Source organism: Balaenoptera physalus (genome assembly GCF_965194825.1).
Source record: "Balaenoptera physalus genome assembly, chromosome: 11".
Classification (NCBI taxonomy): Eukaryota; Metazoa; Chordata; class Mammalia; order Artiodactyla; family Balaenopteridae; genus Balaenoptera; species Balaenoptera physalus.
In genome coordinates, this window is record NC_138896.1 from 31719018 (window position 1) to 31736805 (window position 17788).

At 44.2% G+C, this 17788-nt stretch overlaps 1 protein-coding gene across 9 annotated transcripts in view; it reads right to left on the bottom strand.

The window, feature by feature from the left end:
• Nucleotides 1-17788, bottom strand: part of SPATS1 (spermatogenesis associated serine rich 1) — a 48881-nt gene that overhangs the window by 17069 nt on the left and 14024 nt on the right. For 3 of the 9 annotated variants that reach the window (XM_082412524.1, XM_082412526.1, XM_082412525.1), the window contains 3 exons: nt 8799-9595; nt 7473-7555; nt 6364-6533 (listed from right to left, as the gene is read on the bottom strand). In XM_082412524.1, the coding sequence (XP_082268650.1) occupies nt 6364-6533; nt 7473-7555; nt 8799-8804 (259 nt within the window). In that variant the 5' untranslated portion in view covers nt 8805-9595. The other 6 variants (XM_082412527.1, XM_082412528.1, XM_082412529.1 and 3 more) reach the window with 5 other exon arrangements.

A 17788-nucleotide genomic window follows, 5' to 3' on the forward strand; every position in this document is an offset into this window, starting at 1 on the left:
ACCCACTGTCTTCACTCTGCTGTACAATGACTCCTGTGCGAAAGTCAATCTGTTCTCTCATCATTTTATATAGGTGTGTGCGTTGTCCAGTCACTTAAAAAAAAATCAGATGACTGGATATTGCACTTCTTTATGCACACCTTCAGAGAGCACAGACGCTCCACAGATAAAATGTAAGCTCTCAGTTATAGGAAAATTTTAAGAAACAAGAGTCGGACTTCTCTGACTCGGGAGTACATTTTTAGACTGACTGCTGTTCCACCTACACAGTATCATGATTCACATGTATGTGGCATATGCCAGGCACCTGGGCAAATTCCCACCATCTGTCAGAGGAACTGACCCTTAGCCAATTCTTTATTCGTTTCCTATCAACTCCCTCTCAAATTCATCCACCAAGTGAATCATATTTTTTCCACCTTTGTCAAGTCCCAACCCTACCACCAAACCCTTTACTCTTTTTTTTTTTTTTTTTAAACCCTTTACTCTTAAGAGGACTTTGCCTGTGACTCTACAAAGTTTAAAGGCCAGCTGAGCTACTTCCTCCCCTCACAATACCCCCATCCTGGGGTTTCTCAGGGTAAGGACTGTTGCATACAGAGTTAACAAAAAAAAAAGAGGGGGGTGGGGGAAGGAAGATAAAAACAAAAACAAAATAACAAAAAATATAATAAATAATTTAAAAATACAGATTCCCAAATCCTATTACAGACCCATCAAACTGGAATCTCACGTGGTGAAGCCTGGGAACCCACATTTTTAATAAGTCTCCCTCTACCTCTTAGGCCCATGCTTGGCAGTGAACTTCCTCCTCTTCAAGCCCAGCTCCATCACTGCCCTGCATTCTATCCTGTCCCTCTTCCTGACTCCCTATATGTGTCCAGTCATGAAAATCACCTTGAAGCACTTGTTCCACATGCAGATTCCAGGGCTCTGACCCAGACCTACAGGGGACAACCCGAGAATCAGTATGTTTAAGAAGCACCTCAGGGGACTTCCCTGGTGGCACAGTGGATAAGACTCTGCGCTCCCAATGCAGGGGGTCCAGGTTCAATCCCTGGTCAGGGAACTAGATCCCACATGCATCCCGCAACTAAGAGTTAGCATGCCACAACTAAGGAGCCTGCGTGGCCCAACCAAGACCCGGTGCAACCAAATAAATATTTTTAAAAATAAAAAGAAGCACCTCAGGTGATTCTCAGAGCCAGCCAAGTGTGGGAAGAGCTGCTCTGGAACATGGCACAGAGCCTAGAGCAGCCCTCGGTACATGAGGGCCAACTGGTTGCTTGAGGGGTGAGTAGCTGGGATACAGTGGAGCCCAGTGGAGGGCAAAGCTGTGAAGAGAGAGCACAGGTCCGCCGCAGCCCCGGACACGGAACCACAAATGTGGTGTCAACAAATATAACACAGACCACACTCTCTGACCACAATGCAATACTATTAGAAATCCATAATAAAAAGACAGCCAAAAAACATCCATAAGCTTGGAAACTCAAACCACACCTCTAAATATTTCATGATAGAAGAAAACATAATGGAACTCATGAGGTACTTAATGATCAATGACATATGTACAATATATCAAAACCGTGGGATTCAACTAAAGCAGTAATCAGAACCTAGAACCTTAAATGCATAAACTGTATTTTACTGAATGTAAGATATTGTAATAATATTACTATTCTACGTACCACAAAGAACAGAGGCTGCCAATTAAATTACGGCACACGCTTTATCACTTAGGACTTTTATTTAATACTTATTGAAATACTTATTTCAGACTTACTTAGATATAGATTTTAATCACATATCACTCGTGTGCATATTTAAAGAAGGAAAATATAAGCAAAATAAATTGGTTAAGGCATTCTTAAACCTTACATTCAAAAGTCTGATTACTGAATCACTTTTCAACTCAACCCCTAACGGTCAGATTTTCCACCTAAATTGACCTCACACTTGCATTATTTAGTGCTCATCCAGCAAAGTTTATGACAACTACTTCACATGGGCTACTGGGCCCACAGCACTGGTAAGACCAATCCAATTTCAGAGACACAAACTGTGAAAAATATCCATCTTACAAGTAACAGGTTATAGTGTTAAAAAACAAAGATTCCAAAATTAATGACCTAAGCTTTCAATTCAAGGAATAAGGGGGGAAAAGGCAAACATCTCAAAATGATAAGGAAAGAAATCATAAAATAAAAGCAGAAATGAATGAAATAAAGAAGATTATCAGAATTATGGCTTCATGGAAAAACTAATAATGTAGATAAAGTTCAAGAAAAAAATCTTAATACAAGTAAACAATATAAGAAATGAAAAAGAAGCCATAATTACAAATAAAATAGAAATAACTTTACCCATAAAGAAATTGAGTACCAGAAATATCAAATAACTTGCTCAAGGTTACAGAGCAATGGAGTATAATTTATAAAATGTAGTTTAATGTTACTGACACAAACCCTGACAGATAAATCAATAGAACAAATAGCAAATGTAGATAGAATAAAATTTTATGTGATAACAGTGGCATCTTATCTCAGTGAAGAAAGGATAGATCATTTAAAAAAGATTGCTGGAACAACTAATTAATCATTTGGCATGAAAATAAAATTAAATCTCTCTTATCCCAAAATAAATTCCAAATGAATTATAAATTTGAATGTAAAAATTAAAAGATATACCTGAAAAATGATAAGTGAATGTTTACATAATGTCAGAGTGGGGAAGTTATTTCTAAGAAAGATATCAAATACAGGCAAAATAAAAGAAAGATACATAGATTTAAATACATATACATTTAAAACTTCCATAGCAAACTCTAAACTGGGAGGAAATTTATAACATACACGATAAGAAAAAGAGTTAATAATCATGACAAAGTATGAGTTTTTTAAAATTTGTAAGATGAAAATAAATACCCAAGAGAAAAAAATGGGCAAAAGACATGATTAGGTAATTCATTAAACACACACACACAAATAGCCTACACACGTTTGGAAAAAAAGTTCATCCTTACATTAGTAAAAGAGCTGAACTTAAAATGAGATACTATTATTCACTATCACTTTGCAAATACCCACAGCTGGCACAGCTTGGAGAAATGGCATTCTTGTACATTGTTGCTGAAAATATCTCCATCTCACTGAAGAGCAATTTGGCCATTTATGTCCTCCAAAGCCTATGAGAAGTGCCCTTTTCATCCAAGGTTCTACTTCTAGAAACACATCTATGAAAAAGGTGTGAAATGTATGTATAAGGATGCAGAAGGGACCCACACATGTAGAGAAAAAATAAGATCAAGGGCAGAGATGTCTTCTAGGTTGAGACTTGTATGTCATTTCTGAGTTACTTATCATAGCATTTACTTATGACAGTATTTGCCCAGAGGTTTTAAGAGGAGCTGCCTTTTCATAGCCTGGAAATATTTTAAATTGTATATTGTATCGGCCACTAGAGGACAGGAGAGCTCACCAAAGCAGGGATTGGCTGCTAGGGATGGTATCAGAGGGGGCCCCTCATAAGATTTTTGGGTTTGTTTTTTTAATTTGAGGGGCAAAATGTAAATGTATTATGCAACCTTGAGTAGCACGCAGTGAAATCACATCTACAAATGTAGCCTATTTCTTTGTTTGCTTAAGAAGTTTCGTGCTGGCAACACTCTAGAAAGTGGCCTGTGGTTGCTATAAGAGAAGACTTGTCTGACTGGCCAGGGTGGGAAGAGCAGTCTCTCTGCTCAAATGGCACATTCTCCAGACCCAGCTGACTTCCGGGTCTTCCTAATAGTAATTCAGCCTCATACACGACCTAGAGACACTTAAGCATGACCTCAGGCTGCCCTTCCACATCTCCTCAGGTAGGAGAAGACGACTGGAAAAGCAAGTCTGAACCCACCCATTCTGATACTGATGTTCCCACTGCGCAGAGTAACACTGAGTTACTTTCAGCAAGTCAATGACCTGTCGTGCCCAGCTCGTAATGCGTATCCCACCTCTCTATCTAGCACTGTAGGCTGGGGTGAGGCACTGTAAGCTAAGGAACGTCCTTCTCGAAAGGGTCACCATTCATCTTGATAATTGATACTCAAATGCAATAAAAATCCAGTGAGCCATAAGATAGAAAATCCTAACAAGTCGTTAAAACTCTATGAAATATGAAAAGATGGTCCAACCTTAAGGACCAAGAGAAGGTTCTGATGACTAGAAAGGAATCAAAAAAGAAGAAGAAGAAAAAGAAGAAGTTTAGAAGAAAGTCTGTTTCTGGGACTTCCCTGGTGGCGCAGTGGTTAAGAATCCGCCTGCCAATGCAGGGGACACAGGTTCGAGCCCTGCTCCGGGAAGATCCCACATGCCGTGGAGCAACTAAGCCTGTGTGCCACATCTACTGAAGCCCGCGTGCCTAGAGCCCATGCTCCGCAACAAGAGAAGCTACTGCAATGAGAAGCCCGCGCACCGCAACAGAGAGTAGCCCCCGCGCACCACAACAGAGAGTAGCCCCCGCTCACCGCAACTAGAGAAAGCCCGCACGCAGCAACAAAGACCCAACATAGCCAAAAATTAATTAATTTTTTAAAAAAAGATAGAAAGTCTGTTTCTTCGTAACATCTGTGGAATTCACGATAATTATTTCCATTTTCTTAGGCAGGAATAACATCTTACATAACCAAGGCACTTTCACACAATTGTCATCTCAGCAGATTTACACCATAGCACTGTCTGGTGGGGAGAAAATAATACAGCAAGCCAAGTTAGTTTCCCATCCCTGCTTATCTGCTCAACAAACAAACTAAAGATCTAGGATGGTGGTTTTTAACCCTTTTTTTTGGATCACAGACTCCCCCAAGAATTAATCAAAGCAGTGGGCCCTCTCTGCTGGATAAATGCATATATCCCCACAGTTATGCATTCATCCTCGGCTGGTTCATGGAACCCCTTTCCTTCCTGAAACCCGTGGGCTCCATGTGAAGCTGAGCTCAGATGTGGTCTCCTGAGTAGACATACCTACCCAGCAGAAAAAGAAGCCATGGATCTTTGGTTAATGTGGTCTGGAGATCTCAGATGCTGGTGCCCCTCCAGTACCCCTAACTCAGAAACCTGAAGCCCCTCCACCCACCCCTAAAACAGCAGGTCCCTCCTTTATCCCTGGTCAACCTGAAAACTGCAGAAAGGTCTGGAGCTTAAAGCTAGAATCCCAGAACCTTTTTCTCCTTGCTGAACTAGCCACGTTGGGCAGTGAATGGCTCAAACTCCTACTGCTCTACTGGCGCCCGCTTGTAGGTGGGTAGTAAATCATACCTCCATCCTCTCCCGGCACTTACAAATTAAGAGATCACAGACCTGGAATACAGGAGACCAGAGACCAAGCTCAGATCTGATGGGGCAGAGACAGAGCATTCTACAATCCCTTTTTGCAGCATGAAGGCCACCCACCTATATGTACTCACTCAGAGGTTTTCTGAGAGACTGGGGCTGTTCTGCTCCATGGCACTGTTCTCTGAAGGCAAATGTGCTCCCAAACATCCTCCTCAGCCTTAAGAACCAATCATGCCATCCATTATTTAATTTAAACCTTTCACTAAAGTGTTCATAATTTCCACCTGAGTTGTCCCATCCAATAAACAATGCCACAAATCTAATATATGAGCAAAGATTAAAAAAAAAGAAGAAGAAAGGCCCTGGGCTTTGTAGACCGTAAGACTCATGTCAAATCCCAGTTTCATCGTTTATTGACTGAAGCACTGGGCAGGTCAAACCTCTGGCCCCCATTACTCTTTGTGATATACCTCTTTGCTGTTAGGAGATCTGGGGAGGTCATTTATGAAAGCTCTACTTTGATGCTGCTCTCTGCCTTATCAGATCTTGGGTTAATACAGACAGTATTAATACAAGTAGTTCTTTTTACATGCTCCCAAACTAGCCTCCTTTTAAATTTCAACAATGCCTTCTTGGGCTTCCCTGGTGGCGCAGTGGTTAGGAATCCACCTGCCAATGCAGGGGACATGGGTTCAAGCCCTGGCCCGGGAAGATCCCATATGCCGCAGAGCAACTAAGCCTGTGCGCCACAACTACTGAGCCTGTACTCTAGAGCCCACGAGCCACAACTACTGAAGCCCGCGGGCCTAGAGCCTGTGCTCCGCAACAAGAGAAGCCACCGCAATGAGAAGCCCGCGCACCGCAATGAAGAGGAGGTCCCGCTCACCACAACTAGAGAAAGCCCACGCAGCAACAAAGACCCAACGCAGCCAAATATCAATAAATAAAATTAATTAATTAATTTTTTTAAAATGCCTTCTCACTCTAGTGTACTTGGATAGGGCAACCAACTCCCACCCAGCCCTCCTGATTTCTTAAACTCAACTGTATCTCCTCTCTCCTGTGGTCATGCCAGAGTCTCCTTTCTCTTGAACCTTCTCCAGCTCACTGCTGCAGATCGCTGTGTAGATGGGGGGAAGATGACAGCCCCGTGGACAGTTTCCAGTGTCCATGGACGCAGCTATGCATGTGTCGGTTTTAAATATTAAAAGCAACCTGGAGACAAAGAAAAGACCTTTTTAAGAAAGGCATCAGTCAAAGTAAACAGAAACTCCACGGGCCATTGAAAGTCAAGAGGGCAGGGTTGGCCTCTTAATAAGAGCTTCCCTCCCTCCCTCTGATTGGGCGTTTCCCGGTTTGGATGCCCGCCGAGCTCCCCTGGGCTCTCGCCCCGCCCACCGAGATGCGCCTTCCACCCCTTCCCCCAGGGGAGGCTTGGCTCTACGCTCGGAGACCTCCAAGGAGGATGCAGCCGACATCAACGCACCAACCCCAACCGGCAGCCGAACTGTCGAACGACAGGCCGAGGAACCAAGAACCAAGGGCAAGAGGGACGCCGCCGCCACCTGCTCCTCCAGCGGCGGCGCGTTCCGGGGTTGCCAGGACACCTGCCCAGCAACGCGCGGCAGCCGCCTCCGGCCAGGCGGGGCTTCCCGGGCCTCCTCCCTCTGTATCCCGGGGCTCTTTGGGCCTCCGCACGTGATGAAGTCATTTGAAGGGGCAGAACTAGAGTCTCCAGCCTTGGTGGGGCGTCGTGGGCAAGGACCGCTGGAAAAGCGGCTTAGTGTTTCTGGATTTTTTTTCTTTTGTTTTTAAGAGTTGTGGTTCTTCTCCAGGCAATTTTCATTATCGGGACTGTAGCCTCTGGTGGCAGTGAAGGATAAGCCCTCCACAGAGTTTGCAGATGCCCGCTTATAATTGGCATGGATTAGACAAGATCACCTGCCACTTCAGAGTGCCTTTTCTGGGCCAGGCTCCCTGGTGGATGTTATCTTCCTTAAGCTGCCAGCTGCATTTTTCAAAATAGAAAGCTGAATTTGAGCAAGGGCTTGCTCAAGGTCACCCAGAAAACTGAGTTTCATTTCCAAGTTTTCTTATTCCAAATCTACCACTCTCTCCATCATACCAACTTAAACTTATCTTACTAATACTTACCAGCATGTAATCAATCGTGCAGGCAAAGCTTTTCTCCAAGTCTGGTTTAAGTCCCTCAATTCAAATTCTGGCCTAATTCCTCCCTTGGTGAAGTGAAAAAAAAAAAAAAAAATTAGACTGTGTTTTTATTTTTAATAATCTTTTTAGTGACTATAAAAAAATTTTTTTTACTGATTATTACAAAAAAGTGGTCATTGTAGAAATCTTGAAAGATATTTTAAAATACTGTTAATACTCATAATCCCACAATCTAGATAAAACACTTATTTCTGGATATCTATTTCTGTATAACAAATTGCCCCCAAATTGCTTTAAACAACAACAATCATTATTATCTCCTGATTCTGGGGGTTGGCTAGGCTAAGCTAGGCTATTTCCATTTGGGGTCATGTGGTTGCAGTCAGAAGGTGGCTGGACCTTTCTCACTCATATGTCTGGTGACTTGTGTTGACCATAAACTGGGACCTCAGCTGGGGCTTTAGCCATATCACCTACGCATGGCTTTTCCATGTACTTCTTCGAAGCATGGTGTCTGGGTTCCAAATAGGAGTATCCCAGGAGAATCAGGCAGAAGCATCCATAGCCACGGATGTAAGGAGAGGGAACTTTGACTACACCTCTCACTGGGAGAATCCAGGTCACGTTGTATGAAGAGCCTAGGGGGTGGGGGACCTTGTTGTAACCATCTTAGAAAATACAACCTGCCACACCACTACTAATATTTAGGAGTTCTTTTCTCCCTGTCCTTTTTTCTATGCACATAAGTGTTTCTGTTTTCATTTTTGTTGGGGTTTTTTGTTTGTTTGTTTTTGGCTACGACATGCGGCTTGCAAGATCTTAATTCCCCGACCTGGGTTGGAACCCGGGCTGGGGCAGTGAAAGCTCAAGAGTCCTACTGGACCGCCAGGGAATTCCCAACATATATGTTAACATAAGTGGAATTTAACTACATATACAACTTGCTAGCATGCTTTTTAAAATTTCACATTATAGCCTGATCATTTCCTCTTATTAAAGTTTTTTTTTAAACCACACTTTATCTGTTTAATTATCCCATGGTAGAAGAGGTAACATTTCTAATAGAAATGTTAGCTGGGCAACAGCGTAGTTATTAAAATGCTGTAATGCCAAGAAGGCAGAGATTTTTGTCTGTTTTCTTCACTGCTACATACCAAGCACCTAGCACAGTGCCTAGCACATATAGACACTCAATAACCATGTTTAATGAATGCATAAATGGGTGGATGGATTGTTGATTTAAATGGCCTGAGCTGAGCCCCTCTCCTATTTGTATCCTCCTGGAAAGAAAGAGACCAGGCCTCTAACCTGCATCACCAGGTTTCAAAACATCAAGACCTGTTGGTCCGGAGATTGTGGGGCAGGCGGGTAGATCGCAGAGCCGAAACTCTCTCTCATCCTAGGTGTCCTGCGTACTGTGGGCTCGTAAACCTTCCGTTACTCTGCAGATTTAAAGCCGCCCGGGCCACTATGCATTCATCCCTTGGGCAAGTTTTAGATGCTTCCTGCGCCTGGCCGAGGTCTGGCAGGGCACGGGAGTCACCTAAGGGGTTTTCCGGGCGGCGGAGGCCCGGAAGCCTCCCACGTGCGCAGCTGGGCTGCCCGGGTTCAGCAGCAGAGGTGAGGGTTTGGGGTGCTCGATGCGTCCAGAAGCCCGAGACCTCCTGAAGCTCCCGGAAAAGCCTGCTGGTACAGCCTGGAGGGCGAGCACCATCCGGCAAGACGGGCTTCTCCAGGGTCTCCCACTGGCGTCTCCTCTTTTGGCTGCGCCCCCCAAACCAAGCACGGCGTGGAGGTCACCGCGGACCCGCGTGGGAACAGAGGGTTGACGCAGGAAGTGGGGCCGATCCCGGACCCCCGAAATCAACTCGACCTTCTTTCGGGCTGTAGGGCCCTCCTTGCTGCTCTGCAGTCTGGGATCCTTCCGTGCCGTGAGCTGGGTCTGAATGAGACGGGGGAACTTGGGACTCCGCGGCCACCACTAGCAGAAGTAGGGTTTACGTGTCTAAGCATGATGTTTTTCTGTTCTTGTTTTTGTTTCTGTTTTGAAATTGCTGTTTTTGAGGGTCACAAGTGGTTGCATATCGGCAGTTTCAGGATCCAACCTAATCGTAAAAGGCAAACGCTTCTAGCAGGTTCCATGGCGAGGTGAGAGGAAGGTGAGCTGGACCTTAGCCCCACCGACCCCTCTGCCGTGCGGAACCCCCCTTCGCGTTTACTGATTGTGGGCTCAGCTCTGAGAAGGGACAGCAGAGTGAGGCAGGTGGTGGAAGCAGGTGGACCCCGCGGGTGTTGCAGGCACCGAATCGGGAGGGTCCGTTCTCGTTCTTGCTTGGCCTGCTGCGATCCCAGACCCTTTAGAGCACACGGTGAGGCAGCTGTAAGAACTAGGTGTCCGGGGATTAGAGGAAACCAGGCAGCAGAGGGGGAGCGATATCAGGTAAACTCTACTCCTGTTCCTTTTGGGTCTTAACGGAACAGTGGCGAGAAACTTTGAGCCTAGAAGGAGGGCATTGTTTGATAGCCGGCAGTCAGGGACACCGGTAAAAAGCCTCTTGTGTCTGGTAAACCTCAAGAGTTTCAACCTAAATTGGGGGGGGTGGTCTTAAACATTACCTCTCCCCCCAGCTGCACTGCAAACAGCTCAAGTATGGGAGCCTCTCTTCCCCAAAGTCAAGAAAGAGTCACCACAAACCCTCATTTGACATGCTGTCCCATAAGCACACACCAGAGGGCAGTGTAATCCAGGACATGGGAAATAAAATGTGATGGGAGATTCTCTACTGATGCCTTCAGGCGGAGGCATCACAAGCCTCCTACAAAGAGGGCGCTGGGGAAATGGGTGTTGAGTGGATTACTGATGCACCATCGTCTTTGAAAACCTTCAGTGGTAGGCAGAGGGGGCCTGGCAATGATGGACGAGAGGGAGCATTAGTACCTCAGAACCTGTTACCACCACCAGTTCCCAAATGCTCAAAGGGCCGCACCATCACTTCAGGTCAGGAAACAGTTACCAAGCACCTCCTATGCGCCAGGCACTGTGCTAGGGGCAGGGATTCAAAGGTGAGTAAAACTCAGTCCCTTCCCCAGTTGAGCACCTATGATGTGCCAATCTCTTTACATTCATTATCCCATTTAACTCTTACAATGGTAAAGTGTTGTAAGAATCATCCCCATTTTACAGATGATGAAAAACAGACTCAGAGGGGTAAAGTACTAGTCCCATTAGTAACTGGCAAAGATGGAGTTTAAACCAGCTGTCTCTAGATTCAGAGCCAGGGCCCTCACTACTGTGAGCATTCTTAGTATGTGCTCTCGCAAGGTTATTGCGAGGATTAATGAATAAACACATGTAAAGCGCTTACCATGACATGCACGCGTTAAGAAGCCACTAAGTATGCTCTTTTGTTAAGAGCATTTCCTTCTATAACTGATTTCTCTAACTATGAAGTACCAGCTCAAATCAGATGCAAGAGGAGCTGAACAGCATCTGGCCTGTTCTGTTGTCCCCGGGAAGGGGTGAGGAGAGAAAACAGTAGATGCAATTTTCACTTTTGCAAGTTGTTGAAGAGCCAGAGGCCTTTGGGAAGGGTTCAGGTCATCGCCCCTACCCTGCTCACCTTGCACTCTGTGAGGAGGGCTGCTAAACCCCCTCATGTCCCACTCCCACTCAGGTGTTGAGCCAGGACCAGGGACAAAGAGCCTTCTGAAGGACCAGCTTTAGGACGCAAATGGGGAAGACTTCTTCCTGGGGTGGATGGGCTCCGCCACACAAACTCAAAGAAAAATGTAAAAATGGCTGGGTTAGGGAATCCAGGCAAATCTAGGAAATTCTCCCCAGGAAAAGGAGGGTGCAAGACAGAACTGGAGCAAATGTACACAGTAAACTCGGAAAATAAATTCAAGTTAGCGTTCAGAGGGACTTCCCTGGTGGTCCAGTGGTAAAGAATCCACCTTCCAATGCAGGGACGCAGGTTCGATCCCTGGTTGGGGAACTACGATCCCACATGCTGCAAGGCAACTAAGCCCGCGTACCACAACTACTGAGCTTGCGCGCCTCAACGAGAGAGCCCGTGTGCCGCAAACTACGGAGCCCACGCGCCACAACTAGAGAGAGAAAACCTGCACGTCACAACTAGAGAGAAGCCCGCGCGCGGCAACAAAGAGACCGCGTGCCGCAATAAAGACCCGACACAACCAAAAACAAAATAAAGATAAAAATAAATAAAATAAATATTTTTAAAAAAGAATTTAGAAGAGAAAAATCTTTAAAAAAAAATGTTGGTGTTCAGAGACCAGTGTGAGGAAAAATACCCCAGCTGATGTTGTGATAAAGGTCATGTGATCCATTTTATAAAACATAGGTGTGACAGACAGGTCACCTAGCTCATGGTGGAAAAGCCAGCTAGAAAATAGTACAGCCACAGCCCAAGCTGGTGGTGAGATGGGGTGTCCTGCCCACCTCTGCCCTCTGCTCCTTCAGGTCCACCTTTTTTTCCCTACAAGCGTAAGAATAAACAGACTTCCCTGAGAAAAGTAGAAAAAATGAAAACAAAAGCTGGGAGATGGGGCTGACATGGTCTGAGGAAGAAGGTACCCAAAGGTGGGAGGGTTGCTTTCTGCTTAGAGGATTGCCAGGGAGAGTCCAGAGCTTGGTCAGGTATTGTCCATTTGGTGGGACTCCTACCTTTACTAAATATCTGGGCTCAAGGAAAACAAGATATGTCCATTTCTTACTCAACACCAGATACCCGTTCTCCTTTCAAAATGGCAGTACGGTTATTGGTATTGATTTATGGAGGGCTTACCCTGGGCCAGGCATTGTGTCAGATGTTCACTCTCGCTTACCCACGTGACAGTCCCGTGGGATGGGTAATATTCTTCTTTCCATTATCTCCAAATCTCAGCCCAGAGAGGTTAATTAACTTCCTCAAGGTCATAAGACCTTACAGAACCCAGCTCACACCAGGCATCTGCGTTTTGGAGGGCTGGTTCCCTGTGTTAATAACTGGTTAGAGTTAGGGAGCATTCCAGCTAATGGAGCCAAGACACACTCAGCAGAGTTCTGTCCTTAGAGCACTCGTTTTTTTCTTATTCTTTTTTTTTTTTTTGCTGGTTTTATTTTTATTTTTTATACAATTTTTAAAGGTTACACTCCATTTACAGTTATTACAAAATATTGGCTATATTCCCCGTGTTGTACAATATGTCCTTGTAGCCTATCTTACACCCAATAGTTTGTACCTCTCACTCCCCTATCCCTCTATTGCCCCCGCACACTGATAACCACTAGTTTGTTCTCTGTATCTGTGAGTCTGCTTCTTTTTTGTTGTATTCACTATTGTCATATTTTTTAGATTCTTTTATTGCTCCATTGACACAATGTGACCATAAGCCCAGGTAGACCCCAAAACTGGACATCTAGACCCTGTTAGGAATCAAACTTATACTCCCTGGAAACCTCTCAGACATTGGCAACACTGAACAAAGACAGCAGAAAGGCCCAGTGCTCACCAGAGGCATAGGGGATGTGTGTGTGTGTGTGTGCGCATGCGCGCGTGCGTGCACTGCTCCTTTCCCACCACCCATCTGAGGGAGCTGCAGCTGCAGTATTCCTTTCCTCTCGTCCACCTCATTCTTCTTCTTGGAGGCCTTTCCCTACTTGCTCTATCCTCAGATCCCACCACCACTTCCTTCCTTACTCATATGTCAGCCACCTACTTCACTTACCCTTTTTCTCTCTGCTTCTGCATTTTGGTCTTTGTATGAGTCAGCTATTGCCACAATAATGCTCTGTAACAAACTTCTCCCAAACTCAGTGACCTACAACAAGCATATATTCTTATCACTCATGGGTCTAGAAGTCAGCTAAGATCAATCTACTTCAGGTTCAGGTCAGCCTGGCTCCAGGGTGTCCCTTAGATTCAGCTTCACTCCACAGGATTTGGCTCATTCTCCTGAAATCAGCAGGAGGCATCCTGCTGAACATCCCCAAGGCATGTTCTTCTCATGTCAAATGGCATAAGCACAAGACAGGTTGAGTGAATTGGCACACTGTCCTTTCCACCCATATTCTGTTGGCCAAAGCAAATTATAATACATGGGAAAACTCAAAACCATTGAAGTAAGGACATGTACTCCATCCACACCAGTGGGGGATAATACAGAGTCCCATGGTACAGGGTGTGGATGTATAATTCAAGTACAGGGAGGGTCTGATGAATTGAGAATGATCATTTCATCCAGTGAATTTCACGTCCATCCTCAAGAGTTCCACCAAAACAGCCATGGGGTTAGGAGGCTGTTGGTCCTTGTTACCATACAAGTGAAGGGAAAAACATCTTCCTCTCCAGTCATCTCCAACGCCTATAACAAACTGTGGTCCACTTTTCTGACACCTGTACTGCTCACTGGTTCACTCTATGGGGCTTTGGAAAGAGTAAGGCCTTGGCTGCAGGACTGCCCACTTCCTCCAAACCAATATGCTCGTGATGTTCATGCTCTGAAGTAAGGAATAGACATGTCCTCTCATCACACTTCCATCTTCTCAAATTCCTATTCTGCTTTTTCGTTTTCCAGAAACATTCTAAACCAGATGTGCCTTTCTCCCGGATGAAACAGGCCTTGAAGAGTTCCAGATGTTCCTTCCTCAGCTAAACAGGATTCAGATTTAGGGAAGGGGTCAGGGCAGGAAAGAGGTAGAGCTGCATACTTAACACATTTTTCTTTTAAACAGACACCCTTGGATACAAAGCCCTCAGATTCAGAAAGCAAGTCTTTCAGCGCAGAGGAAGAAACATTCAGAAACCATCATTACTGGAAGGCAGCATCCTTCGAACATGACTTAGATTTATTCTAAAAGATGGCGTTCGTATCACCGATGAGCACATAACCGAATCCACTTATTACTGAGGCAGACAAGGGAAATTAACTGTGAAGTTGGCAGCTCCTATTACACTGGAGGCCGTGATCTGACACTGAGACATCAGCTGCATAGCAGTTTCTCACGGTGATGACAGAAAATCAGAGGAAAATCCATGAGAACAGTCTTCGAGTCACCATTGCTGGCTGGGGACTGTCATCACACAGGTGGACATTAATAAACTTACACCAAATGAAAAGAAATGGGAGACACATGGTGTCTAGTCTCAGGGCCACAGCCAGTCCACTTCATGTTGAAAGTCCACGGACATATAGGAGGTCCCTGGAGTGGTCAAATTTATAGAGACAGAAAGTAGAATGGCGGTAACGGGGGCTGGGGGTCGGGGGATGGGGTGCTGTTCTTTAATGGGTATAGAGTTTCAGCGTGGGATGGTGAAAAAGTTCTGGAGACAGATGGTGGTGATGGTTGCACAACAATGTAACTGTATTTGAGAATGGTTAAAATGGTAGATGTTATGTAATGTATATTTTACAATAGAAATAAATGTTTTTAAAGTCCATGACCACTGGAAAATCCACCTAGCAGTTCACCTAAGTGAACCTTTCTGCACCTATGTTATACTTCAGTGACTTTTAAATTTTTTTTAATTTTTTACTCTATTTTTAAAGGTTATTTTATAGTTACTACAAAATATTGGCTATATTCTCTGTGTTGTACAGGCCATCCTTGAACCTATCTTATACCCAATAGTTTGTACCTTCCACTGCCCCACCCCTCTACTGCCCCCCCACCTCCCCACTGCTAATCACTAGTTTATGGTCTATATCTTCAATGGCTTTTATATATATGTATATGTGTGTGCGTATGTGTATATGTGTATATATATTTTATATATATATATATATATATATTTTTTTTTTTTTTTTTAATTTTGGCCGCACCGCCCGGCTTGTGGGATCTTAGTTCCCTGACCAGGGATCGCACCCGAGCCACGGCAGTGAAAACGCCAAGTCCTAACCACCGGACCACCAGGGAATTCCCTTCAATTACTTTTTTAAACAGCAGAGAAATATGAGAATGAGAGATAGAAATAAGCGCAGTGAAGACAATGAAATCAGGTAAAACAACAGAGAATGAAGGAGAGAGAGGCAGGGCTCAGGACCCAGGGCTTGTTAAGGCTATGCGATGGATTTCATTCTCTCTCCTAAGAACATCAGGAAGCAATTTTATACTTTTTTTTTTTTTTCTGGGAGAAATTAGATTACAATTCAAGTACTTAGTGCAGCATGCCAAACAGTTACCACTCAATATATTTATCTATTATATCAAAGAGGACAATATTAACTCATCCAGGATAAATCAAAGCCTTCTCATTTATAATTGAAATTTCATTTCAGCAAAATTCAAGGGCTTTTTGCTTAGGTATTTTATTTATTCCATTTTTAGTATCTTTTTAAAAAATCTGGGTTTTTTTGTTTGTTTTTTGCGGGGGACAGTTTGGCCACACCACTTGGCTTGCGGGATCCTAGTTCCCCGACCAGGGATCGAACCCAGGCCCTTGGCAGTGAAAGCGCTGAGTCCTAACCACTGGTCTGCCAGGGAGAGAATTCCCTAAAAAATCTGGTCACAAAGTTTTGCATGAAAAACAAATGTGATCAATCCTTGTTAAAAGTTAAATTAAAAAAATAATATATATATATATATATATATATATATATATATATATATGTGTCTACAGATGTGTGTATATACATTTATACATGTCTATGTATGTGTATGTACGTGTCTGTGTGTGATAGAAAACAATTTTCCTTAAAATAAAATTATAGGGGCTTCCCTGGTGGCGCAGTGGTTAGGAATCCGCCTGCCAATGCAGGGCACACGGGTTCGAGCCCTGGTCTGGGAAGATCCCACATGCCGCGGAGCGGCCAGGCCCGTGAGCCACAACTACTGAGCCTGCGCGTCTGGAGCCTGTGCTCTACAACGGGAGAGGCCGCGACAGTGAGAGGCCCACACACCGCGATGAAGAGTGGCCCCCACTCGCCGCAACTGGAGAAAGCCCTTGCACAGAAATGAAGACCCAACACAGCCAAAAATAAATAAATAAATAAATACATTTATTTAAAAAAATAAATAAATAAAATAAAATTATAGGCAATTTTTTTTAAGTTCATGAGCATAAACTGCTAGATTTTGGCTTTGACATAGGGCTCAGGTAAAATCAGGCCCAGGTCTTAACTTTGGGGACCGGAAAGGTCAGCAAAAAGTTTGGAGTGAGACCCCAAGGAAGCCAGCCTTGAACCACCATTCAGGGAAAGACAGTTCACGTGACCGCCCTACTCCAAGTTTCCTTGCTTCTCCTCTGTGTTCTGCAACTCACCCCTCTGCCTTAACTATCATAATCTGGACTCTTTTCCAGAGTTAATACTGTCTGGGGAAAAGAAAACATCAAGTGTCTCTCAGGCATCAATATTTCTGCAAGACTGCTCTGAAGTCATTAATTACTGACTTTCTTTCTCTCAGTCTGCCAAGTGCCTTCTAATACCTTTAATTTATCATCCCCAAAGTCCCCTGCTCGGGGAAGGGTAACATCATCATCCACAGAACTGACAGCCAGACTGAGATAATTGGTCCATTGTCTAACAGCCTGTCACTGAGGACGAGTAGGACAGACAGAGAGAGAGAGAGAGAGAGCGAGAGAGAGAGAGCTGACCATGCTTCTGTGGACACTGTTTTAATTCCTCAGGCTCTTGGCTGCTCCTTCCACTTTTACCACTATTTAAAGATGAAAGAAAAGATACTCAGCTGAAGACCCTTCTGATTCCTGGAAGGTATATCCTAGGGAGTATCTTTTAACCCACATCCCAAGAGGGCACCATAACACCCTAAAGTTTGCTAGAATCTGGGAGGGATAAATTAGGAATTTGGGATTAACAGATACACACTACTATATATAAAATAAACAAGGACCTACTGTATAGCACAGGGAACTATATTCAATATCTGGTGATAACCTGTAATGGAAAAGAATCTGAAAAAGAATAGATAGATATATGTACATATATAACTGAATCGCTTTGTTGCACATCTGAAACATTGTAAATCAACTGTACTTTAATAAATAATAAAGTAGAATTAAAAAGGTTGCTGGAATCTGTCCCATGGATGGGGGGGAACTTGGAAGAAGGAGGAAAGAAGAAAGGGGGAAACTCAAGGTGTCAGTTTCATGGGTCACATTTCTCAAGGCCTCTGAATGAGCTTTTCAGCCCTAACTTCCATAAAACACAAGTACTTGTCTCTTTAAGGAAAACCTAACCCTGCCAAGAGGTGGAATAGCAGCCAGCAAAGCTTCCGAATGAAGAGTCTTCCTTGATGTCCCAACTCAGGGCAGGCTGTGTGCCCACCAGCGTTGATC